At 40.1% G+C, this 25,360-nt stretch overlaps 3 protein-coding genes across 3 annotated transcripts; 1 reads left to right on the forward strand and 2 right to left on the reverse strand.

The window, feature by feature from the left end:
• Positions 1 to 3,078: 3,078 nt before the first annotated feature.
• Positions 3,079 to 5,749, reverse strand: LOC105231258 (uncharacterized). Its single transcript, XM_019992102.3, has one exon. It carries the CDS (start codon positions 5,419 to 5,421, stop codon positions 3,196 to 3,198), a length of 2,226 nt encoding a protein of 741 aa, XP_019847661.2. The 5' UTR covers positions 5,422 to 5,749; the 3' UTR covers positions 3,079 to 3,195.
• A 6,978-nt stretch (positions 5,750 to 12,727) lies between these two features.
• On the forward strand, positions 12,728 to 14,296 carry LOC105231184 (uricase). Its single transcript, XM_011212340.4, has 3 exons — positions 12,728 to 13,114; positions 13,269 to 13,577; positions 13,713 to 14,296. The coding sequence occupies exons 1-3, from the start codon at positions 12,898 to 12,900 to the stop codon at positions 14,195 to 14,197; spliced, it is 1,011 nt and encodes a 336-aa protein (XP_011210642.1). The 5' UTR covers positions 12,728 to 12,897; the 3' UTR covers positions 14,198 to 14,296.
• A 1,625-nt stretch (positions 14,297 to 15,921) lies between these two features.
• On the reverse strand, positions 15,922 to 24,674 carry LOC105225684 (uncharacterized). Its single transcript, XM_049455793.1, has 9 exons — positions 24,462 to 24,674; positions 24,076 to 24,396; positions 23,748 to 24,013; positions 22,260 to 22,392; positions 21,701 to 22,196; positions 21,262 to 21,645; positions 20,733 to 21,206; positions 20,307 to 20,560; positions 15,922 to 19,372 (listed from the first exon to the last, which is right to left on the reverse strand). The coding sequence occupies exons 1-9, from the start codon at positions 24,510 to 24,512 to the stop codon at positions 16,097 to 16,099; spliced, it is 5,655 nt and encodes a 1,884-aa protein (XP_049311750.1). The 5' UTR covers positions 24,513 to 24,674; the 3' UTR covers positions 15,922 to 16,096.
• Between the last annotated feature and the right edge of the window lie 686 nt (positions 24,675 to 25,360).

A 25,360-nucleotide genomic window follows, 5' to 3' on the forward strand; every position in this document is an offset into this window, starting at 1 on the left:
TAAAACAAATATACGTTACGAATATACATACATACATGAGCACCAGTGTTCGACCAAAGCATGAGTTGTTCCTCTAAATACATAAAGAAAATATAATATATGGAAACCAATAAGTTGCATACATGTACTTGTATGCATGTACATAGCAAGCATGAAAAGTAATTATGTAAGACATACATATGTATTAATAAAATTAATAACTAATTTTAATAAACGGGACTAATGATTCTTTTTAGTCCGTTGACTCAATGTTGAACGCTTTATTGAGGGTTGAAGGTAATGAATGTCTAGGAATAAAAAAGTCAAATACATCGTCAGTCGTCTGGAAATTATATGACGGGTGATCCAAGTAGAGGTACTTTTTTCAATAGCCTCTTCTTGATAGAGCACGCGTGAATCGTGTCTAGCTGTCATGTTATTTTTGTTCAGTATTGTTTGGAATTTCATCATGGAAAGACTTACGTCTGAACAACGTTTACAAATCGTTCAACTTTATACGAAAATTCACATTATATAAAGGATATGTTTCGCTACTACGTTCGGCACGCAGTGAATAAAATATATGTAGCTGGAGTAGCTGAGAGTGAGCCTTGGCGCATTTTACTTCGAGATCTTAAAGTCAAAGGGTACAAAATACAGCTTGTACAATAACTGATGCTTTGATCTATGGACTCTTGAAAAGCTCCAAGAAGATCCGACGTTTCCGAGCCATATTTTATTTAGCGATGAGGGATATTTCTGGCTCAATGGGTATGTAAACATTCAAAATTGTCCCATTTGGGACAAAGAGCAACCTAAATAAATTCAAGACCTGACATTTCATTCAGGAAAAATAATGATTTGGGGTGGTTTCTAGGACGGTGGAATCATCGGTACGCATTTCTTCAAAAATGATAGCGGTGAGAACGTAACCGTCAATGTGACAATGCGCCATGATAATTACTATTTGATGCCTGAAATTGAAGCTCGTGATCTCAGCGACATTTGGTTTCAACAAGACGGCACCACTTCCCTCACATCGGATCAATAAATGGATTTATTGAGAGAATAATGAGATGAACAGATGATTTCACGTTTTGGGCCGGTTGATTTGCGACCAAGATGGTCTAATATCATACCATTAGACCTTTTCTTTTGGTGATATGTAAATTCTAAAGTCTATGTGGACAATTTTTCTTCGATTCCGACCTTAGAGCAAAACATCAAGTGTGCCATTCGCCAGTAAACAGTCAAAATATTCGAACGAGTCATCGAAAATTGATCTCAACGGATGGACCATCTTGCACATAGCCGGGACCAATATTTGAAAGAGATAATTCTCAAAATAAAATGGCAAAGGATGTTCCTTCGAACGATAATAAACATTCCCCGCTAAATATGAAGCTTCCGTATTTTTTTCTTTAAAAAAACCTCGAAAAGGATCACCCCTTATTACGTCAGCCGTTTAAAATAAAAATATATAACGACTGTTTATTAGACGTGTTGTTTTCAATAAGGCAATACTTTTTTCAGACTTGGACTTTTTGACAGATATCACTATATTGGTATGCGGACTTAGAAAATCCGTCTCGTGTGAAAATTGAAGCCGAACGACCATCAAGCGCGTTCCGAGAAAGGGCGCAAAACGAGATAACCACCACAAACCATTGTTGAAATGCTATGCGCAGAGCGAATAATTAATAATTATCTATTATCGTGTCGCTGTGGCGTGGTTTCCAAAATCATGCGATTTAGTCAGCCAGCTATGGCGGCCACTTGCCCGCAATCATTTTTAAAGCAAACCCCAATTTTCCCCCGACTTTTTCTCCTCCTCAGATCATGAAAAAATCTCGCTAAGTATTGTGAAAAATGTTTCTAGAATATCGCTATAATCTGTGTCGCCCTCGAAAGCACCAAAAAGTGTTTTTCTTTCAGGTATAAATAAAAAAAAACTCATTGTTATCCATTTAAAGACAAAATCATGTCATTGTTGAATACGGCTTACCTTAATTAGCACCAATATCGTCAAATTTAATAAAAAAAAAATTCATATATTTTTGGTGTATTATTTTTTGAGTAAAATATATACATACATACATATAGTAAATGTGTGCAAACAATAGCAATAGGGTATGTAATATTCCAGCAGCGCAAAAAACTATTTGACATTATATGATACCTGGTATCAGCTTCACCTCGAATAGTTCAGTCGAATGTTTTTACCCTGGCAAGTAACTGGTACCACTTAAATTGGTTAGAAATTTGCTAGCTTGAAAAATAAAATGAAAATTAGTTAATGAGAAATATTTTTATAAGATTCATTTTTCATTTGAATTCCGAACGAATTAGTTGCAGAGTAGTACTTTTCAAACCAGTTCAATGTATTGCTGAAGGGAACTTATGACAGACGCGATAATTATATTCAGTTTTGTATGTAAACAAATATGTAAATCGGTGTCACAGTGCCGAAAAGTCAAGGTATTCTTAAGACACACGCACTTTTTAATCTTTTTATGTCTCATCTTCTAATTTTCCACAAAAACATTGCAACACACTCTAACAAAAGTGTACATACATACATTTCAACGTCTGTAAACAAAACTTTATTCACAAAATAATGTCATAAAGTCAACAAAACAGTTAACGTGTAAGTATGTCGTATATGCCAGCTAACACGTAGCGCCAAAATTGAGTGAACAAACAAAAGAAGAAAATGTGAAGTGATGTGAGTTCGAGAGTTCGCGATGAAAGATCATCTTTGAAGGTGTGGCAAAGAGAGTAAAGAGATAATTAATACATGGCACCATTTTCACTTTCGTTTGCGGCGATATACATACATAAATAATAGATTTTGAAGTTGATGTTGACACACATACATATATCGATATACATATTGACACAACACCGCCGAACCTAGCTACTCACACGTTGGCTATTAATTTGGGACTACACAGACGCTCGTTTCTATATAAATCTCTGTGTAGGTGTTTATGTGAGCACAGCTGATGTTTAAGCGCTTTTATCTGTTACCAACACCTCTAGCGAATTTCACACATTGGAGCGATAACAAGACAACAACAATACAAACAATTTGGAGGTCTAAATTTATTTGAGCGCGAACAGCTCGGCGTTTTTATTTCGTTTATCTTACACACTTGTGTACACAGCATAATCTCTTTATTACATAAGAATTCGGGTGTCAATATCGGCATCTGCTTAACCGAAAATGTTGCTGAACCAACTGCGCAACGGTGCATAACAAGTGGGCTTGGTTATCCACAATGTGTCCACGGTCAAGCGTAGCGCATCCATTGTCGTGTAACTGCAACGATCGCGTACCCCCGCTGACGGCGTTACGCCGTTGCGATCCGCATCGTCCGGCTCATCGCTGGCACGTAATCGACCAAACGCCTCGTCGCCATCAAAGTAATAGTACTCTTTGCGCGTCGAATTAGTCTCGACGACGGTCATTGGTTGTTGTGTGCTCGCCGCTGCAATCGAGCTCGAAGTACGCGCATGGCGATACAGCGGCACTGGCGGTACACCAAATGGTGGGAATGGGCTTGGCAGGCCGGCCAAGGGCTGCTGTGGGGCCGGTGGCCACATTTGTGGCTGTTGTGTCGCCAGGAAGGGATTAACGATTGGAGTTTGTAGCGGACGATATGGTATCTGATCTGGTGGTATGTGCGTTTGTGGTGATTGCGCAAAGTAATGTGGCTGCTGAAAGGCGGGCAACTGTTGCTGACTAAATATGGTTTGCTGCACGGGATTATTTATATTTTGGTTGTTAATGGCATTTGATGGACCGACGCCAACTTGGCTCGGACGTGAAACAGTTGCCGGTGTATCATGTGCAGGACGTTGCGGCTGTACGAAGGCGGTCTCTTGGCATTCCTCCTGATAGATCTCAAGCAAGAAACCACTCGATGGTACGCCCGAATAGCCCATACGCATGCGTATCTGTTTAGCGCCTAAACCCCAAGGGCTTGTGTAAATATAGCCGGTGCGACAGCCGCAAAAGCGTTCCCCGTTGATTTCGATGAAGTCTTCGGTACAGACATCTCTACTCGTACTGATGGCCACATTGATATTCCCCTGCGTTGCGCCAGTGCCCACGTATGTTTGACCGAAATCGAAAAACTTGAATTCTATGCGCAGACGACATATGTTATCCGCATTCTTTTCCAGGCCGAATTGGCAATCACGTTGTTGCGTTGGCAAGAGCGATGTGAATGCAGTGCGCGGAAAGCCCGGACTGGAGAGATAGAAGCGCTTCTGATGAAAGGATGATGTGCAGCAATGCTGTGTCGATGCCGTTGTGACGACTCCTTGAGTATTATCAAAAAGCGCACTGCCATCCTCTACGGCTGGCGGTTGCGCAGCACCAAAAGGACCAACGCCGAACGGTGCGTTAAGTGGTGGCAGCGCGCTAGGTTGCAAACCAGCAAGTTGCGCGCCAGGCAAAGCTGCACCGAAAAATTGTTGACGCGGTTGCGGATCATTCACCGACTTAACCAAAGACTTAGTTTTCAAAGTCTGCTCTTGTTCTCCACTCAATTGCTTACTTTGCGCGCCCAACTGCCAATCCCCGACATACTGATCAGAGCTCACAGGCTGCTGCACATCATTACTCCTATAACCCAAAGCTGGAAATTGTGGGTATGCCGGAAATGGACTCAAATATGTTTGCTCGGGTTTGCAAGGCTTAATGCTTTCGGTGAGTTTGTTGTATTGGGGATTTGGCAGCGGCGGTCCGTATAAATTACCAATAGTGGGCGGTGGCGGCGCTGGTAAGTTCCAACCGAATAACGGCGGTGTAGGATACGGTCTATGCTGTTCCACTAGCGTCCAATTACGAAATAGTTGCGGCTTAATGGCTTGCGGTGGTTGGAAATTCGACGAAGGCGCTAAAACCTCCTCGGTATCCTCGTCATTCGTATCGAGGTTTTCACGTAAATAATCCTCGCGCTCGCAAGCCAAACGTGTGATCAACAACTTGAAACCACGCGCCGTCGTCCATGGCGAGCTGTCCGAAAAGAAACGCAGCCGCAATATGCCGCCCGGTGTGTGATACTTTTTAATGCCAATTACTTGACCGCATAGCAAATCCATGTCGTCGCCATCATTCTCCACACCAATTGCCAAGTAATCGTTTGTGCAATTCGGCGACGATTCGAGATGAAAATCTAGGAATTGTATATGAAACTTGGTTGGACAACGGTAAGGCGAGCGTATCACGTAATCCCAACAGGTGCTGGTCGGATAATTATTTGGATAATTCGGTGACTCCACAACGCTCTGTCGTGTCTTATAAACACCCGAGAGGCTGCACTGTGGCAATTCATCATGCGTCGCGCCGCTGACAAGCCAACCCAAACCGAGTAGAAACAACACACTCTGCGCGCCAAGGATGTGTTGTGATTTCGCTAAATCTAAAGTCATTTTCAATTCGTGATTTGTAAACTGGCAACCGAAAGCACAAAACTAAACTCGCGGAAATCGAACCGTTTTCAATGCGAACCCGGTCGCAACTGAAGCGACAAGTGATATTGCGGCGTGTAATTGCCGGCAACCGAACTCATCTCAAAAACCGTTTTTCGCCCAAACTTTAAAGCAAACACCGGCGCTTAAACGCTTGAGCTAAGCTCTGACGAACTATCGGCCACTTACACATACGCATCAAAAAGCTGTTGTGTGTGTGAGCAGAACAGCAAAAGGTGCGAAATGCCGCTTGAAACTAAATGTTTGATCTTTTCACAACAAAACTCAAAATGCAAATACACAAAAAATTACTTAAAACAATTTGTTTGATTGTTTTATTTCAGCGCTTTTTCTACATAAATTTTTTCCATTTTTATTTTTACGATTTTCTTTGTAACCACAACAAAAGCGCTCTTTTTATTTCAACATAGTTTTGGCGTACTCATATTAAGGAAAAATAAAATAAAAGTTAAATACAACAACAGCAACTACAAGAAGTGTAATGTCAACAAGTAGAATGAGTTGAATGGTCACACCTCTGCCTCTGCCATTGTTTCCGGTCAATTAGACGGACTCGTATATTTACACAGCAAATAGCAAAAAATATATGTATACATACACACATAGCAAGACATTTAAATACACTCTACATGAAATGTGAGACGAATTTTTCGCGAAATATGCCAACTGTAAATAAGCTTTCGTTTAAGAGAGACTCATGTATTCAACTGGAAGTAATTCAATTGAAATTTGAAAGCATTGAGGTTAAAAACTCAAGATACCGCTTGTTCTATCAGACTTTTTACACAGTCGTTCTTCATTTTCGCTGTTTGGCGCCAATTGGAGATTCCAAGTGTAGCCAGGTCCTTCTCCATCTGATTTTTTCAACAGAGTGGCGGTCTTCCTCTGCTTTTCCCGGCGGATACTGCGTCGAATACTCTCAGAGGCGAAGTGTTTTCATCAATTCGGACGATATGGCCTAGCTAGCCGCTGTCTCTTAATTGCTGAACTATGTCATTGCCGTCATATATCTCGTATAGCTCATTGTTCTATCGTTTCGTTTCTAATGCGCAAAGAACCGTAAGTCTTTCGCAGAACATTTCACTTAAAAACTCGTAACGCCGACTTATCAGATGTTGGCCTCGTCTATGCCTCTGCAGCATATAGAAGGGCGGAGATGATGAGGGACTTGTAGAGTTTGGTCTTTGTTCGTCGGTAGTGGACTTTACTTCTCAATTCCCCACTCAATCTGAAGTAGCATCTATTGGCAAGAATTACTCTGCGTGGGATTTCGAGGCCATCGTTGTTGTTGATGTTAGTGCCGGTTCCAAGATAGAAATTTTCTTCTAAATCGAAGTTATAACTGTCAACAGTAAAAAAGAAGCCAAGTGGGAAGTGCGACCTCTGTTTGTTTGATGACAGGAGATATTTCATCTTGCCCTTGTTCACTTTCAAACCCATTTCCTTCGCTTCCGAAGAAAGCAGAAGGAATAGCGCGGGTGTTGAGGTCAATGATATCAATATCATCAGCGCATGACAGTAGCAGCTGTACAGTTTTTAAAAGTTGTACCTTCTCCAGGAGCAGGAACTTCTACAAAGAAGCTGATTCATGCTCATTATCAGTTCTTCGCCGTCGTATTTGAATATTTGGCCGGCACTCCATCGGCCCCCGCTTCTTTGTTGTTCTTCAGACGGATAATTGCTATTCGAACTTCTTCTTTGTCGAGCAATGCAACGTCCAATCCATCACCATCGATTGAGGAATCGGGATCCCATTACCAGGTGTTCTGCTTTCACTGCCATTCAGCAAGCTGAAAAAGTGTTCCCCATAATATTAGTATGTTCTGGGCATCACTTACTTGAAACATTCTGTTAGTCCCCACGTTTTTACGTATTATTTTCGAGCATAACCTCTGTCGACAAGCTTGTCAAGCTCTTCGCACTTTCGCATATCGGCCTCTCTCTTCAATTGTAGGTATTTATCCCATACTGCACGTGGTGTGGTCGATTGTAACGTTGCGAGGTAGGCACTCTGATTTCTCTCCACCAGGACACGTCATTCCTTATCGTACCAGTTGTTCTTTTGCCTTTTCCTAAAACCAATGGTTTCGTTTGCAGCTGTATGTAACGAGTTTGAAATGCCATCCCACAGTTCTCTTATACCGAGTTGCTGATGAGTGCAAATCGTGATGGAGCCATTTGTAGAAGTACACGCAAGTAAGGAAAGTTTTCTGAGCGCCATTCTCTTGGAAGTGGACAGAAACGATTATTTTGCATATGACTGAAGCAGCTCACGTCTTCCCGTCTCTGACCAAATATCGTCTGGGAAGCCAAAGAACATCCCTTTGAAGGCGAGCTAAAGTGAGAAGGGGACACATTCCCTCCCCAGGGTTGTGCGCTGGATTTGGGATCCGCCACGTGAAAAGCACTACCAAAGAATATTAATTATACATAACCCAGAAATTCGATTAAAGTTTATTTTGCATTTTGAATATATATGTGTGTATAAAAAGCTGGAACAATATAAATCAAGTCAAATTCAAAAATATTGCTCCGTTTAGCACTGCAAAACTACTAAACAGCTTTTTCTCCAAAATTATGTATGTGGTTCCATTATTTCTTTGCGATTTCACCTTTTAGTCATCATTTAAAAGCATATTTGCACGCATATTCATGCTTTCAAACCTTTTACACACACCCACACAATCACAGAAACATAAAAAGAGCCGCCATACTAAAGTTAACATGAAAATTACAGTAAATCAAATATTGTGCAATTATGCGCAAATATCTACAAAAACCCACAAGAGAGTGGGTGCAAAATGGATACATATCGCCACCTACATATGTATGTAGGTATTCTGGCGAGCATTTGCTGCGTGTTTCGTCGTAACTCTAATGGCTCTAATGGACTGCGTTAAACACCAGCTTTACGCAAAAAAAAAATCCGCAACAAATTTAATATTTATGTCAGCTTCTATTTCCACTTTCACATACACATACATATGCAAATTACTTAACACACACGCGTACGCATATTGCTTGATGGCAGCTTAAACAGTTAACTCCTTTGTTTATGGAGTTTATGATAACACCAATAACAAAAAAGTCATTTTATAGCCCACATAGCCGCATAAGCTGCGAAAAGTAAGCGCTACTGATTGGTTTGATGTGTGAGTTGGCACACACGTAGTGCGAAGTTAATGGCGCTCGTGGGCTGCGCGTGTATGCGTGTTGTCGCCGCCATCTCTTGTTGATGTTCAACTGAAATATCGAAAGCGGCAGCTATGGTAACATAAGCAGTGTTCAGTGTTCACGTCAATGTGTGTCAATTTTACGGCCTAACAAATTTTCGCGGACTTTATGGACCGATTTCATGTACTCGTTTTCAATCACATACACACACATACATATATGTAGATATAAATTCATAAGGCGCACAAAATATTGCGGCTCCCATAGCCCTTAGCTTACCAGAAGCCAATAAAGTTAACGTGTTGGTTAGCTTGTGGCTAGGACGACGAGGTTCAAGGTACTCTTCCAAAACATAGCCATAATTTTCTTGATGTTATTTTGTTTTTTTTTTTTTTTTTATTGAAGGAAAAAAATGTCAAATGATTCTCACATGAATATTGAACACATGCTTATAGTTTGAAATATTTTTTTTTATTTTTATATTTTTTCCCGAAGTACCAAGCTACATACTCACCAATTTCCAGCTAAATCGGTTCAGCCGGTGATTAACGATGATTTTGCAAAAAAGGTCTCCGTTAGCACCTTCTGCAGCTCTAAAAAAATACCTGTGCAAATTTTCACGTTTTTTCGTTCTGCGGTCTGGACCTTATGAGGGCAAATAGCGTTTACTTTTAAAATATATGATAAAAATTTAACTTTTTCTCATTTTTCCTCACTAAAAATTAGGTTACTCATACGCCACGTATGATATGCTTATATAAACAGTTCTAAGTCCTCGGCCTCCTGCAGGGTTACCAGGTTTCGTTTTTTCGCACTCACATACTCCAATTCACTGTTCACCTCTCTTCTCTCTCTGGGAACCAATAAGCTTTAGCTCTCACTTTAACCATATAACTACTCCAAGCGAAGGTTAATCGTTCTACCGGCTTCAACTTAATCAAGCGAAGGTTTTGGAAATGTAATTATTTAATATAATTATTTTATATTTATTCATTCGTATGCACAATTAATGAAGAGATGCATATACGTACATACATACAGACATGTACAGATTAAAATAGTGCAAATAACATGATACATGTTAGCATATCTGCTAAGTGTGTCAAATGACTAAGAAAATAAATATTTTTGTAGCAAACGCGGAAATGAATACATTAATAGTACCACTAAGCCACAGAGAAGTCTGAATAAATATTATTATTAATTTTCCTAACAGTAAATTTAATCTTATTCAAAAATATTTAGACATTTGTAAGCTATCTGATTAGATTTCGAAACTGTGTGGCCCTAACCTAACATACGCTTAATCAGTCATGTATTAAACCAACAAGAACAGTCAACTAAAAAATAGTAGTTTCAAGGTGTGCTGTCTTATCTGTCATTTCTCTAATGTCAAGTTTAATTACAGACGTATTTGTGGACACAATGTAAGGCCACCACTCTTGAACTTGGGGAATTCTGTAGAGATTGTTGATTCTTATGATTTTTATCAGATCTTATGATGCCAGATGTTTATATTTTTGGATATTCACTATCTAAACAACAGTCAAAATTATCTGCTTATCATGTTTATAATCATTTCAAGCGATAATTTATGTAAACTAATGGACGCTTAGCGCACTCTAACAAATTCTTGCATGCATCTAGTTTTTTTGGATTTCATGGCCACTGAGGCGTAGTTCTTGTATGGAAACTGAATTAGAAATTTATTTGTACAACACCTCATCCTCATTTAGAGATCGCAGACTGAACTGAACTGAACACTCTACTGAACTAATAGCCCTTCGCAAAGTTCATTTTGCCGCAATCGTAACTGTTCTTACTGCCATTTTCCAATCGGCATTCATGCAAGTTGTAACAGTTGTATTGCGGAGTGTGATTTGGAAACAACATTTCTCCTACGTTGTCATGTCTCTGCAAAACTGAGGTTGAAACATCTCAGCAGTCTTACCAACGGTGAACCAAGAGACTGTCACTGCCGTCTCAATAAGTTTGTGAAAAACTCAAAGCGCTTTGTCAATTTGTGAGAGTCTTATAATCTATTATATAGCAGTTTTTGGTACCACATGGGACCGGCATTCTAAGCTTCTCAAGAGAGGTCCATGTAAGGATCGACCTCATAACCTAACCTAACTATCCTTATTAGGGGCATGACTTGACTAGTCCAACAAATCAACAAGTTGTCTTCGAGCGGCTAAATTTGTATAAATATGTGTAATAATATTGAGACAGTATCTCAAAAAACACCTATTATTAATAGATTCACCAGAAATCAGCCTTACCCAGCCGCAAAAGGTAAACATTTTTTTACAGCAGATCGAACAATGATTTTTCTTGAAATCTTTATCACGAACATAACTGCTGACGTCATCGAAATTTACTTCACGGGAGTCGTCCATCAACCTCTTTTAAATAATTTAATTTTAAAGAAACAGTGTTCAAAAGTCGACGTTTTGGCAGCAGAGAGATAGAAAAATATCTAAAAGTATATCTTATGAAAGGCTCAACATTTTTTTGTTAATATTTTTTGACTGAAACGTGTCAATGCTAGACTCATATCAAAAGGCCTGAACCTTCTGAAAAACGACGTTGAGTAGAAGTCGGTGGTTATTAAAAGCATATCTGACCCTACATTAATGAAACGCATCATTTCTGATGATAAGAAGTGGGGTCCAACGAGCTAGTTTATGGCGTTGCATAAACCAAGCTGTGCCGAATCCAAAAAAATTCGTAAAAAATCCAAACTTGCTGAAAGCACTAAAGGCCATCTCAGCCGCAGCTTTTAACAAATTATTTTTTCTCAGTCCGGTTCATTTTTGATCGGACGTGTAACGCATCATCAACACGAAGCCTGTTACTAACAAAATCGTTTATCATTATCACTTTGGTCAGCACTGTACTTTAGTCTACTGAACTTGATACCCACAAATTGGCATAAATTACCGGAAAGTGAGTTTTACATGCATGTAAACAAAATAAAATCTCTGAACGTTTGCATTTGAATATAAGATTTGTTTTGAAATCAACATTCGTATCAAAATATTTAAAATTGCGCTAATCTTATCACAGGATAAACATTGCAAACGAGCGATTCGCGAGCCAGTCCACACTTGAGTAAATATTTATGAATATATGCGGTTGTATATACATATGTATGAGTTTGTTTTACATGTATGAGTATGCGTACGTGAAAAAGTGTGAAAGCTTAATGCACGACGAGTGCCTCCAACAGCAAAAATAATAATTATAGAAAGTCAAGTACCAATAAAAGGCATAGCTGCTATTTACATTTGCACATAAGACAACAAAACACACACACAGACACAAGTACATAAGGATATATGCTTCTACATGCAGATAAGCTACAAACTGTAAACAAATCAGCAACAATGACAGACGGTGACACTGATATCGCAAGGAGAAAGATGGGCATGTATTTAACTAAGTACATACATACATATATGTATATATATGTGGGTAGACACAACTGGAGCACACGTACACATTTGATTACGTGCGAACTTGAACTTTGTAGGTTGCCAGAGGATTTACAGCAACAACAGCGGCGCTAACGGTTTTGCGACAGCCATTTAAACGCTCAAACTGTGCTCAATCAATTTGCCTACCATTGTGCGGGACTATTATTATTCTTACACACACACACACACAGTCGGCTGATGAGCTGCTATTGTGTCCTTTGTGATGGCATTGTTCTAACAGTACGCAAAGCGCAACTTAGATGACATACGCCTGCTATTATGCCCGTTCACTGCACTTAATTGTCAAATCGTCTCGGATTTATGGATAAAATTACTTGCCATATTTTGCATATTTTCCTTACAGACGCTATTATTTACACCTGCCATATAGTATACATTGTTGCTATGTATGTCTCATAATATGCGTGATATAAGTTTTTATCTTCACTTCCATATCATTAAGTTAATCATGCCTCCTTATCACTGAACTGGAAATAGATATATAAATAAGATTCATTCGTTTAAAGTCTCGTCGACTATCTTTTGGCGTATATAAGATATATTCCTTCAATAAACTTATATAAATTAGCACAAATGCAAGATGAACACAGTCAGTGTCTGACTACTCTATCAAACTGATTCCATCAGCGTATAACTGTTATTCTAAAAATATCGTCGCAAACGCAGTTGCGATTAATTGCGCGGATTGTAAGCACCACGTGTCCAATTTTGATAACTACACAAGTAAGGATCAACAGCAAAAATGTTTGCGAGACCAATGCAAAGTCACGTCACAACGCCTGAAGTGCAGCCAGCAGCAACGGCGAACACACCACATCAGTATACGATCTCCGATTATGGCTACGGCAAGGATAGTGTTAAAGTCTTGCATGTTAAGAGGAATGGGCCAGTGCACTCGATAAAAGAATTCGAAGTGGGCACACATTTGAAGTTATACAGTCAAAAGGATTACTATCACGGTAAGCATGGACACACCCTCAAGCTTGTTACACCTAAGAAAGAAACTCAGTGTTGCTTAGCATACCACCGAGTCCTCTACTAAAAACTCATTAAAGAGCAAATAAAATTTATATAAACCAATTATGTAATGTGTATGCTTTTCATCTCAACCAGGTGATAACTCTGACATTGTGGCAACCGATTCGCAGAAGAACACCGTTTACTTGCTAGCCAAGAAATACGGCATTGAAAATCCAGAAAAGTTTGCTTTGCTGCTCGCCAATCACTTTCTCAATAAGTACTCACATGTTGCCGAGGCACACGTACATGTCGAGGAGTATCCTTGGGAGCGTATCGCACAAGAGGACAGCGGCATCTGTGATGACAACTACACATCGATCAACAATCGTCATCGTCACAATCACGCCTTCATCTTTACACCGATAGCGCAGCGTTACTGTGATGTCGTGCTGAGGCGCACGGGTAAGTAAATATAATATAATTAGGTATTTCTTATTCTTGTAATCTAAATTTCGAATTTGCTCCACACATTACTTATGCCTATAACATTGCATTTTCCACTATCTTTTTCTAACTTTTACGTTCTCCTACTTGTAGATCCCAAACAAACGGTCATCAGCGGCATTAAAGGTCTACGCGTTTTGAAGACTACACAGTCGTCGTTTGTCAATTTCGTCAATGACGAGTTTCGCACGTTGCCTGATCAATATGATCGCCTTTTCAGCACCGTCGTGGATTGCAGTTGGGAATATTCCAGTATCGATGATGTGAAGTTCTGTCAAACTTGGAATAAAGTGAAGAATATCATCATTAGAAATTTTGCTGGCGATCCAAATGTCGGTGTGTCTTCGGTGTCAGTACAAAATACGCTATATCTCTCTGAGAAGGAGGTACTCGATGTTATACCGCAAGTGTCGGTCATTTCAATGACTTTGCCCAACAAGCACTACTTTAATTTCGATACGAAACCATTCCAAAGTGTTGTGCCTGGTGAGAATAATGAGGTCTTCATTCCAACCGATAAGCCACATGGCACCATTTATGCGCAGCTAGCAAGAAAGGATCTAAAAAGTCATTTGTGAAAGTCATTAAAAAAATGTTTAAGTTTTTTGGTACTTTTCTCTAGCATTATTATAAGCTCACAGTTTTTTTTTCAAAATAAATATACGTACATAGATTTATCAGTGGTTTCTGTTTTATATAAAGCTAAACTTTTCCCAGCACCACGTTCCCTGAGTTCAGTCTTTCACTTTTCCGGTCATGGAAAACACGGACCCCACCTAGGACAACTTTGGGTACTACTCCCATGCCCAATGTACACTTTCTAACCAAGGACCTTACTTATAACACCGTAGCTGACACCTCGGCAGAGTCAAGATCATATCACTTATCTTCTTATCATATCAATACTCGTATGCTGCGTCATATACCCATTAGGTAGATATAATCAGCCCCGCTAACAAGGTGAATAGACGCTGACCAGGAAGCCTCCCATTATGAGTCCGTCGAGCCTGGATTTTTTTTATTACACAACATACCCTTGCACATACTTTAGAGGGATGGTGTCGATTCGCCCACTGTCGCAGGAGTTTCAACGATCAAATTGATTGGTATACCTGAACCTCCACTCCCACTGCTTATCGTCGGGAATTACTTATTCGTTTAAACTTATTTCGCAACTAACTTGCTACTACAGGCTGTCGGGCTATCCGCGACCTGCCGGCCCCCGGTCACTGAAAGCTCAGCGACGGTGACTATTTCCAATAGGAATTCAAAGTCTCAATGATTCTCGCTAAGAGTTTTCAGTCAGCGAGCTCAAGACAGCTCTGGTATCAAAGTGAAGAAGTACATCTGCTGCTTCCATGATGGCAGCCACCTCTGCTTGAAAGGTTTTACAGTGGTTTGGCAGTCTGAGCTTTCTTTTATGTCTTCTCTTCCAATCTTTCTCTTGGGCTTTAATCTATCCGCGAAAAAGCTTACTGCGGCTCTTCTCCAGGAAGTCTGCCCCATCCGCATATCTCTGGAAGGTATGTGGTCGAAGAAGATGTTCCTAGGAGTAGGTTCCGTGGCACAGTAATCCAAGTTATCAGGGATGCAGTCGAAGTAAGAGAGGATTTCAGTATGTTAATATTCCCGGTTTTCCAATGTATATTAGCAACTTTTGCAGCAGTGCATATACAGACTATGTCCAAGCAAGCTATATGTAAAATGGCATTAGGTACCGTTATAGAAGTTATAGGTGGTGTACCACTGATCCAGCTCTTGAACGCTTTATAAATATTTAGGAAGTGTGGCTTTATCGAGCGACGTGCAATGTTTTCCTCACCCTCTATTCAAGATAGCTTTCTATCAAGGATGAAACCCAAGTACTTCACGTATTAGATAGAGTTAAGTCGAGAACTCGAGAGAAGGAGTGCAATCGGGATTTTATCATAGTAAATAAAACTAGTTCACTTTTTTTTTGGATTGACAGCATAAGCTATCACCAGAACACCTCGTGCCTGAGTTCTTCCACTAAGATCCAGAGTAAAGGAGACAGAACTCAACATTGCGGAGTGCATCTATTGACTTTTCGTGGTTCACCCGAACTATTTCACTCGGCCACGACAGAGAAGACAATGTATAATATGCTTAAGCTTCATTTCGATCTCACAGCTATCCAGCGCGCTGACGATCGCTTCCGACCGCACACTGTATGAAATAGTATGGAGTAATTTCCCTCAAGCTTCGAGAGTAGAACTTCACATTTATCTTTCTAATAGCTTGATATGCGACTTTTAGAAAATAAAACTTATGACTAAAAATTTTTCATGGTATCATTTATGTATATTTCGGCTTCCATAGGTACATAAATATTTTTTTTATATTTTCACGTAAATCTTATTTTATTTTTAAACATTCAAAAATATTAGCTTAACATATACATACATATATATTTACAAACAAACTTAATCATTTGAAGAATTGAGTGAATTAATAAATTATAATGATTGTTGTGTAAATGCACGCACTGCGTTGCATCTACCGCTTTCATCGCCGCCGCACAACAATAGCAACAAATCATTGCCGCTTGACGTTGTTAGCCTCCCACTCAGCGGCACAGCTAGTTGTATATTCCGGAAATAACCGAAAGTGCTGTGCACCCAGCCCTGTATGAAGGCATATCTGTGCAAATGATAGAAATCCTGTTGCTGCTCACCCAAAGTTAAAAGGAACAATTCACCATCGCCCATGGTGAATGTATGCAACTTATCTATGCGCATAGGTAATTTAATGATTTGCAGTAGCTTATACGAGCTCACACTTTCGCGTGTCAATTCGTAAACGTTGACGTTATGGCATTTGTGGCAACTTAGCAGCAATTGGTAGCGTTGTGGTTGCACCGCCACCATCTCCAGCACATCATATGGACCGTCAATGACTTGTGCGAGCTTAAAGTGTTCCGTTTCAGGATTGAAATGATAAATGGTCACTACATGTTGATTATTCACCACCGCACTGCTAAGTAATGCTGTGAAATTTTTGAACTTAAAGAGACGCATGGACTTGCCCATACCAAACGGTATCGTTTGCCAATCTGCGATAACGTCGCGTTCATCGTTGATGCGCAAAACGCGCACCTCATTACGATTACGCGTCTCATCGACGGCATGCAACAGCAGGAACGTGTGCTGTTTGTCGCTCACAAATAATTCTACGCTCTCAATAAACTTTTTCATGCCGAAAACTTTCGCTACTTTACGACCAGTCACCGTTACTTTGCTTTTCACCTTTTTATAGCGATCGCCACAATAGTTTTGTGCCTTCACCCATATGGCGTCGGTGCGCGCTGTCAAATAGCTGGTGGTCACATTGGTGATGAACAGACGACGACTCTCTGCAGCGAACTGCACCTGTAGCAGTCGATGCTCGCACATGGATATATGCTGCAGATCAGTGAGGAAGGTCTCGTCCACGCTTTCGTTGGCATAATGTTTCAACACCTCCGTGCTGAAATCGAAATCCAGATATAGCAAATGTTGCTGGCTGGCATTGTTGTGATGGCTCAAACTTGCATTCCGTGTGCTAAGCAGTGCGGACAACTCATTCACGACATCGGTTAATTCTTCGCGGTAGGCGTCATTATCTGCCAGATCAATGAAGTCTTCTGTATCTAACTCCACTTGTAGCGTGTCTGCAAGTTTTTCACTTGACTCACCAGTGTGCATGGTTCTAAACTTAGACTTCATCGGCATGTTGCTAACGAGCACCAAACCTTTCACAAATGTGCCTTGATCAATGGTGAGATTATCGAAATGATAGTTAGCCGTTGTGAGAATGCTCTGTTTATACATATCTATCAAACGTGCACCATTTAAATTTAAAACATGCGCAGGTCCATTGAAAATGACGTTGCCTTCAACCAACTTTTGTCCATCAATCACTTGCACATGACCGCTTTCCTTGAAGACCATATCATCAATCGGTATGCCGTTTATTGACTCCAGCAGAGTTTCATTATTTAAAATCAAGTTTTCAAAGACCAAAAAGCCTTCTACATCCTGTGGTTCGCCGTTCAGCTTTATGCGTTTCGACAGCAAATAATCAAGACTCATATCGTTCACATCACCAATTTCTAGTTCCTCATCCACCACTAAACTATAAAACTTTACTGGTGGCATCACACCATTCGAGGTGGTATATATTTGCGCGGTAGGCATGCCATTAACGAGACCCTGCACCAGCAGCTGTCCGACGATGGGTGGTATCTTGAAATACAAAGGACCTTCGATCGGCATATCGCTAGAAATGCGATATAGGGACGCATGAAAACGTTGCAAATCGATCGTATTCAATGTAGTAACATGCAATGGACCATTGACCAAAGCACGCTGTAAACGTAACGGTTTATGGAACAACTTGCCGCTGGTTATGGTCTGCGGTGCCGTAGTATTCTTTAACAGGCAATCACGCGCTATGTAGTTTAGATCCACGCCTTTGGGAAATGTCGTGCGCGTACGCATTCTACTTATTATCGGCTGTGTCATATAGACTGTGCCCGAAATTACTTGATCGCCGCTGCGTCGCACCGCATGTCTATAAAGATATTGCAACAGCTCGTATTGCTTCGTGCTGCTGGCAGCAGACTCATTCCAATAGGCATTACCGTGCACAACCAGATTGCGCCAACGTCGCTGTGGTAGCTGCTGCAGGCGCTCATTGAGCGAAGCGTAACGAAACGAGTTCACGAATTTGCCATTTACATCGCCTTGTACAGTGAGCTTTGGTAAGATTAAATCACCTGCCAAGCTAACCTCTTCGGTGCGCGTATCGATGAAAGTCTTTGTGGATACATCATTTATAGTCTTGACGTCCAGATTTGTTAAGCGCAAATTGCCAAAAGTATAGTTACCAGTTATTTGTTGAGGTTTGGACTTTAAGAGCACATTGCTGAAGACATCACGCATATCAATGCTATTTATTAAAGGTGTTTTCAGCGTCTTTTTCACAGTTAGTCCTTGCGTAAATACTGTGGAACCATTTATTACCGCATTCTCATTGTTGCGCACTAAATTCGAAACGTAATCCGCCCATTTTATGTCATTTATGGTATCCACTTGCAAGTTTTCGAGGAATTCCACATTGCCCTTGACTAGCAAATCTTTATGTAACACAAGCTTCTCATTCTCCACGGACAACCTGTCGAAGATCTTATCGAAGGAGATACCATTGATCTTATGTAGGACGATGTTAGTTGCTTGTAGTTGATATGGCACATACAGGTGCTTGAAAAAGTGATCACGTTTTAATGGTGCGTTTACATTTATGTCATTCAAGTATGTGTAATTTAAATGCTGTTCCACAAATGTATCCTTTGTAACCAATAATCTATCGAAAGATTTGTTACCAAAGAAATGATATTCGTTCTTCAGTTGCGACTTCAAAACCAAGTCATTTGTGGACACATTTTTTAACTTCTCTGCCGTTAGGTGTTCCACGATGAGTGGTGCCTGGAATATCTTGAAACCGGTTACAAATGCTGAGTCGCCACGACGCACGACATCCTCGGATAATTCCAGTAATTTTGATTTATATGCCTTACAGATAACGTCACCATCTACTTTGGCTTGCATAAATATGAGTAAAAGTGGCGCCTCTAACATTTGGTGACCACTGGCGAGTAAATGTTGAGTGGTGGGGTGGTCATTTAAAAATTTGCTTGTAAATTTAGGTATGCTTACTTTAGCATTACCAAAGTATACAGGTGCGCGTATATCCTGTGTAGTAAAAGAGAAAAGCAAATATGGAGTTATAATAAAAATTTGACTTACTTTGGGCAGTACATCAACTTTGAGTATATACAGGGTTTGTACAGAAAGTAATAGGACTGAGCCGATTAAAAAAAAAAAATTATTGAACCAATCGTTACAATTCTATAAAAACTTTCAAAATAGGCTCCTTCTGTCTTTCTCCGGAATAACCTTGAGAGACGAGTTGCATGCGGCTTGGATCTTCTATGTCGTCTCAAAATGCTTGGTTTTCATCTGCCTTTTCAGGCAAGAAACCAAAAAAGTCCGGAGGGCTGTATGTCGGCTGCGGAAGCGTTGGTACGACGGTCTTGATTAGGTAGCTGTTATCAAGAAAGGCGGTGTGAGCCGGTGCGTTGTCGTGGTGCAACTTCTAATCGGCTGCAATGTCTTGTCGGAGCCGATTGACCCTTCGTTTGAGTATCTTGAGGACTTCCTCATAAAACTTGGCGTTGACGGTTTGTTCAGGAGGAAAAAATTCATGATAAGCATTGAACGTCGTTTTCACTTTGGATTTACTCATTCATCAGCGACCTCTTCCCGGCCTTTCAAAAAGACCTGGTGCCATCGAAACACAACACTTCTTGTTTAAGCAACATCTGGGTAAACTGCTTGATCATATCAAAAGTCTCTGCCGCAGATTTACCGACTTTCACACAGAATTTAATCGTGTACCTCTGCTCTAACGAACCCTGCATTTTCGACTTGCACCACTCAGAGAAACACGTCCCGCGAAAATGTTGTTCCTGACTCTCTAGGTGCTCGTTCGTTAGCTAGGAATGCCCCCTACCGAATACAGTCGATGAGCGCTTGCTCCGAAGTACAGTCGTGGCGAAAGAAAATCAGTCCTATTACTTTCCGGACAAATCCTATATAGTATAGTATACAGTTGAAGTCTCCCTACCTGTGGTGTATTTTGTAACAAGTAAGTCTCTCTCAGTGTCGGCTGTGCAAAAGCTTGACCACTTACAAAAACCTCCGTTGGCTTGCTGTTATCAAGTTCTAAATTATCCACCGTTAAAGTGCCGTTAATGATTACTTTGCCTGTGTAGAACTGTCGAAACTGTAAGTCTGTATCATCGTTGATACGCTCCACTTTCGGTTGATAATCAACTATTAGATCACCGGCTATGCTCATTTGTTTCATTTCAACAGGACCTTAAGGAATTAAAGTTAAAAATTTTATATTACTAGCCATTAAGTATTCTTTATAAGACTACTATTTCAGAAGAAACAACTCTAACATATACTCATTAGACAAACATATTTAATATAGGGTTAGTTAATTTATAGATATGAATTAAAATCTAATAACACAAATATGGGTTACCTTCAATTGAGTCATCTCGGCCACTAAACGCAATGTCTTCGGTAAAATTTAAGCCATTTACCAAATCCGCCTGCATTTCTTTCGCATTTATTGTGTCTATCATTATTTTCGAGCTTACTATCTGTGGCTCCTTCAGATTGAAAAGTTGGGCTACCACTAAATCATTAAGTATTGGTGTCCATAGTGAGTCCACTTTCGCTTCACCTTGCAGTGTGAGAACACCTTTCAGTTTACGATCGCGATTACGTAAAAACAACGAGTTAAAAAATTCATTTACTGAAACATTATTGATGCGTTCCACGCTTAGATCGCCCACCGTGAGAGGCGCAATACGTGATCCTTCAGAATTCTCACGTCGAGTTCGAAACGATTGCCGTGTCAGTAACTGCGATGTGCTCAGCACTTTGGTTCGTATTGCGGAGCGTATAGAAAGTATAGGTTGTCGAGTACTTGACGTATTGTCCAGGTGGAAACCTGTTTGAGAAACAAGTTATAAGGCAAATTATAAGAAACAAGTTATAAGGCCTACCGGGTAGAAGTGAACCATTGTACAAAAGATTACCGACGTGCAGGCGACGTATCCGTGCCACAGGCGGGATATCTAGTACAAAACCCGGTTTTTGGTGTGCTGCACGCATGAAACGCGCACTACGTTGGGGCGCACGTAATTCCTCCACGCGCCTCAATAATTGTATTGGGCTCTGTAGCGACTCAGCCACTATTTTAACAATGCCTATATTGCCCGCTTGTAGCCGAACCGGATGAGGCGCTTTCAATGACTTAATTTTAGGACGTAAAATAAGTGCAGCTTTGCGAAAGGTGTCCATAGCGGCTTTACGTTGCAACAACAAACTGCGAAGACGTTGCACGGTTCCTTCGAACTCGTGTCGGTGTTGTTGTAGTACATTTAAATCTGAAATTGGTGTTTAGGTAAAATAAAAACGCAAAGGAAAACTAGGTAAACTGACCTTCGAGCAAAGTTTCATTCATTGACAACGGCGCACCCAAACTCTGGCCATCTGCCGTGCCAACTTCGAAAATGCGCAACAAGGTGTTGAACGGTCGGCGGTAACTGAGCAATACAAACGATTCATTCTGCGTACTCACATGGGTTATTATTTCACTGACATCACTTTCTTTTGCCGTGTAGCTCGCATAGCAGTCCATACGCGCGTTCGGATAAACATTAACAGCTCTCTGGTTTGTACCAACCAAAAAATGCTTTCCCGCACCGAAGCGTTCGAAGGTCAATTCTTTACCGCTGAATTGTCGATAGGGGGAGAATTGTGTCTCATCACGCTTCATCCAAAAGCTATTGCATTTCGGCTGTTGTGCTGCACACCCAATCAGATAATTTCGTCCATGAAAAGTGTAAGCATGTATGGTGGTCGAGGGTACCGTGAGCGTCTGACGATTGCGTAAATGCAAATCGTTTGTGCTAATTTCATAAACAACGACTATAGTCTAAGGAAGGAAACAGGTAATTATTTGTCGTGTACAGTAAAAATGTAGTTTTATAATAAATACCCGGCCCTGATGTTTTATAAGGCGTCCACTAAGCAAAAATTTCGGTGTGGTGCCAATAACTTTCAACATGTGTATGGCTGGTATTGTAAGATCCTCCACCAACTCAAAGAACGTATTCGACCACTCATATGTACTAAAAAAAAACAACAATCATAATTACTAAACATTGAAGAGATGTCGAGCTTGTAGATGGATACTGAGCATTTGAAAGAGGTCTGTTCCGTCAAAGCAACAAACATTTTTTCAGAGAATCATCTAATATAATCATGCTTATACAGGGTTTGTCCGGAAAGTAATAGGACTGGGTCGATTTAAAAAAAATTATTGAATCAATTAAGATTTTGAAAACAATTTCCAGCGTAATTTCCAAGCGTTGAAGGCGTCACGGAAGGCATTCTCCGGAATGGCCTTGAGAGCCGAGGTGCATGCTACTTGGATCTCCTCTGTCGTCTCAAAATGTTTGCCTTTCATCCGACTTTTCAGACAAGAAAACAAAAAAAGTCCGGGGGGTCACATCTAGGCTGTAGGGCAGCTACGAAAGCGGTGGGATGACTGCCTTGGCTAGGTAGCTGTTCACAATAATGTGGTGTGAGCCAGGGCGTTGTCGTGGTGCAACTTCCAACCGGCTGCGATGTCTCATCGGGCCCGATTGACAATTCGTTTGAGTCTCTTGAGGACTTCCACGTAAAACTTGGCATTGTCGGTTTGTCCATGAGGAACAAATTTATGGTGGACGATACCTTTGATGTCAAAAAAGACAATGAGCATCGTTTTCACTTTGGATTTGCTATTTCTTCTGGGCCTCTTCCTGGCCATCCAAAAAGGTCTGGCGCAACCGAAACACACCACTTCTTGCTAAAGCAACATCTGGATAAGCCGGCTTGATCTTATCAAATGTATCTGTCACAGATCTACCGAATTTCATACAGAATTTAATCGCGTACCTCTGCTCTAACGAACGCTGTATTTTCGGCTTGCACCGCTCACAGAAACACGTCGCGCGAAAATTTGTGTCCTGACTCTACAGGTGCTCGATCGTTAACTAGGAATGCCCTCAACCGAAGTACAGTTGCGGTGGAAGAAAATCAGTCCTATTACTTTCCGGACAAACCCTTTGAAGATTTAACACTTTGAAGAGTTCTTGTGGATGTAGTAAAGATCTACCTTTACTTTCAAGAGCTCACAACTTTTTTTGTTAACTGAATGTGAACTGGAGACAACTGAAAGACTATCAAAACTTACAACTTGATTTCGAAAACGTTTAATCGGGAAAATGGGAAAGCAGGCCTCTAAAAAAAATTTGGAAGACTTGCGTATCCCAAAATTTAGAGAATTACATGTGTTTTCTAACAAATAACATAAGAAGGTTGAGACTGAATGTAAACCTAAATCAGGCATTTGGGTCTTTAACAAAAATGAATGGTATGCAAATTATCTACAGTACGTTCTGTCGCTAGCGGTAACGGAGAGAATAGCAGCCATACGTACCGTAATTTTGATTGTAGTTTTGTATAATTCACGGCCGTTAAAAGCATGATTTGTCCCTCGTCGGCACTGAAGAGGAAAAGTTTACGAAATCTACCATTTATGGTTAGCTGTTGTATTGGTTCGAAATTCGTTATAGTCTCCTTATTAACTTGGAATAATTTTGCCGCCTCAGCATTTTGGGCCAATACAACGGCATTCAATTGATAGATCTCCAAATATTCTTCCAAAGCCACAACAAGCAGCAAATAATTGCGCCAAGCAATCACCTTTAAAATGAAAATATATAAATATACATATATATAAATGAATAACTAGTTTTCACCCTTACCTCCGCTGCTATGGGTTCATGTTGCCGCACACCACCAGCCAACACGCCAGCCAAGGATAAACGCTTTTCCACTCCGATCACGATCAGTATATACAACTCGTTGCCATGCAGGATGAAAATTTGTTCTTTTGAAATTTCCTGCATAATATGCAAATTGCGCTCATTTTGTATATTCATATCCATGAAAGGTAAACGAAATTGCAATGCATTTTTCGGCACACTTGTGGGGGATTTGGGCGCGCATTTCGATGGTATGGGTGGTGTTGCGGGTGCAAAGGGCACCACATTAGCGGCATCAGGTCGTAGTACTTGGTTTAGGCACTTCAAATGAAAGAGGATATGTTTTTTTTTAAGTGCTTGTAATAATCTGTTACACATTTACTTACCACTTGTAAGGAGATAATTAATTGGAAATAAAAGTAAATATGCATTTCCATTAGAAGGTTTAATCAGAGCAACATACATATGTCTGCAATCTACAATTATCTTTTTATGATTTTTATTTTCATAGTTTATCATTAAGTGTAAAACGTGTGTAATTTTGCAAGAGCTAACGGATTGTACAACAAATACAAGTGATCCAAAAGAGAAACAAATGAAAGTAGAGTGTATAAATGAAATGTGATAAGTTATAGCGTCACCAAAAAGGAACTGACTGACAATTGCAATGGCTTATGTACATATGTATATAGACTAACAGAAAAGGTGTGCATTTTTACAACGTGTTATGCCACAGTAGAGTCCGCTTTAAACTGAACACGTAATGATAAAAAGGTTACGTGGATTTTGACGGCCGAAAAAATGCCTATTTCCACCATTTTTTCATATTCTAAATGAGTTAATACATTACAACTTTTGAGCATATACAAAAGCAGGAGTTGAATAATGTTTGTGAATTTTCCATAAATTTTTTTTTGAAAAAAAATCTCCCAAAAACGTTTCCTCGCAGTGGTCAGATTAACACACAAAGGATTTATCCAAAAATAAAAAATTTAAATTTTATCGGTTAGAAGATGAGTATAGATCGTGATTAATCAAATAATTTTAGAAAAAACATGTGTTTTGATAAACAAAACAGAATGGTTCTCCAGTTATTAGTCTCGAAGTAAAGCTACCTCTGGTAAAAATTTTCTGTTTTAATGAAACATTGTTCCTTGATACGGAAAAATACTGTTTCTGCAAAGCATTGGTTTGGTAAGTGTTACAGAGAATCTGGAACAATACATTTAACGTTCAAATACTGGTATGCTGAAATTCGTCGTAACCATATACGAGGTTTGTACAG

This window comes from Bactrocera dorsalis, chromosome 1 (genome assembly GCF_023373825.1).
Source record: "Bactrocera dorsalis isolate Fly_Bdor chromosome 1, ASM2337382v1, whole genome shotgun sequence".
Classification (NCBI taxonomy): domain Eukaryota; kingdom Metazoa; phylum Arthropoda; class Insecta; order Diptera; family Tephritidae; genus Bactrocera; species Bactrocera dorsalis.

What these genes read in the sequence shown, in the direction of transcription:
- LOC105231258 (XM_019992102.3), bottom strand. Translation starts at nt 5,421, where the DNA reads ATGACTTTAGATTTAGCGAAATCACAACACATCCTTGGCGCGCAGAGT.
- LOC105225684 (XM_049455793.1), bottom strand. Translation starts at nt 24,512, where the DNA reads ATGGAAATGCATATTTACTTTTATTTCCAATTAATTATCTCCTTACAA. An exon ending in ATGAACCCATAGCAGCGGAG is followed by an intron (nt 24,014 to 24,075) that starts GTAAGGGTGAAA and finishes TTCATTTTAAAG; the next exon opens with GTGATTGCTTGGCGCAATTA. An exon ending in GAATGAAACTTTGCTCGAAG is followed by an intron (nt 21,646 to 21,700) that starts GTCAGTTTACCT and finishes CACCAATTTCAG; the next exon opens with ATTTAAATGTACTACAACAA.
- LOC105231184 (XM_011212340.4), top strand. Translation starts at nt 12,898, where the DNA reads ATGTTTGCGAGACCAATGCAAAGTCACGTCACAACGCCTGAAGTGCAG. An exon ending in TCAAAAGGATTACTATCACG is followed by an intron (nt 13,115 to 13,268) that starts GTAAGCATGGAC and finishes CATCTCAACCAG; the next exon opens with GTGATAACTCTGACATTGTG. An exon ending in TGTCGTGCTGAGGCGCACGG is followed by an intron (nt 13,578 to 13,712) that starts GTAAGTAAATAT and finishes TCCTACTTGTAG; the next exon opens with ATCCCAAACAAACGGTCATC.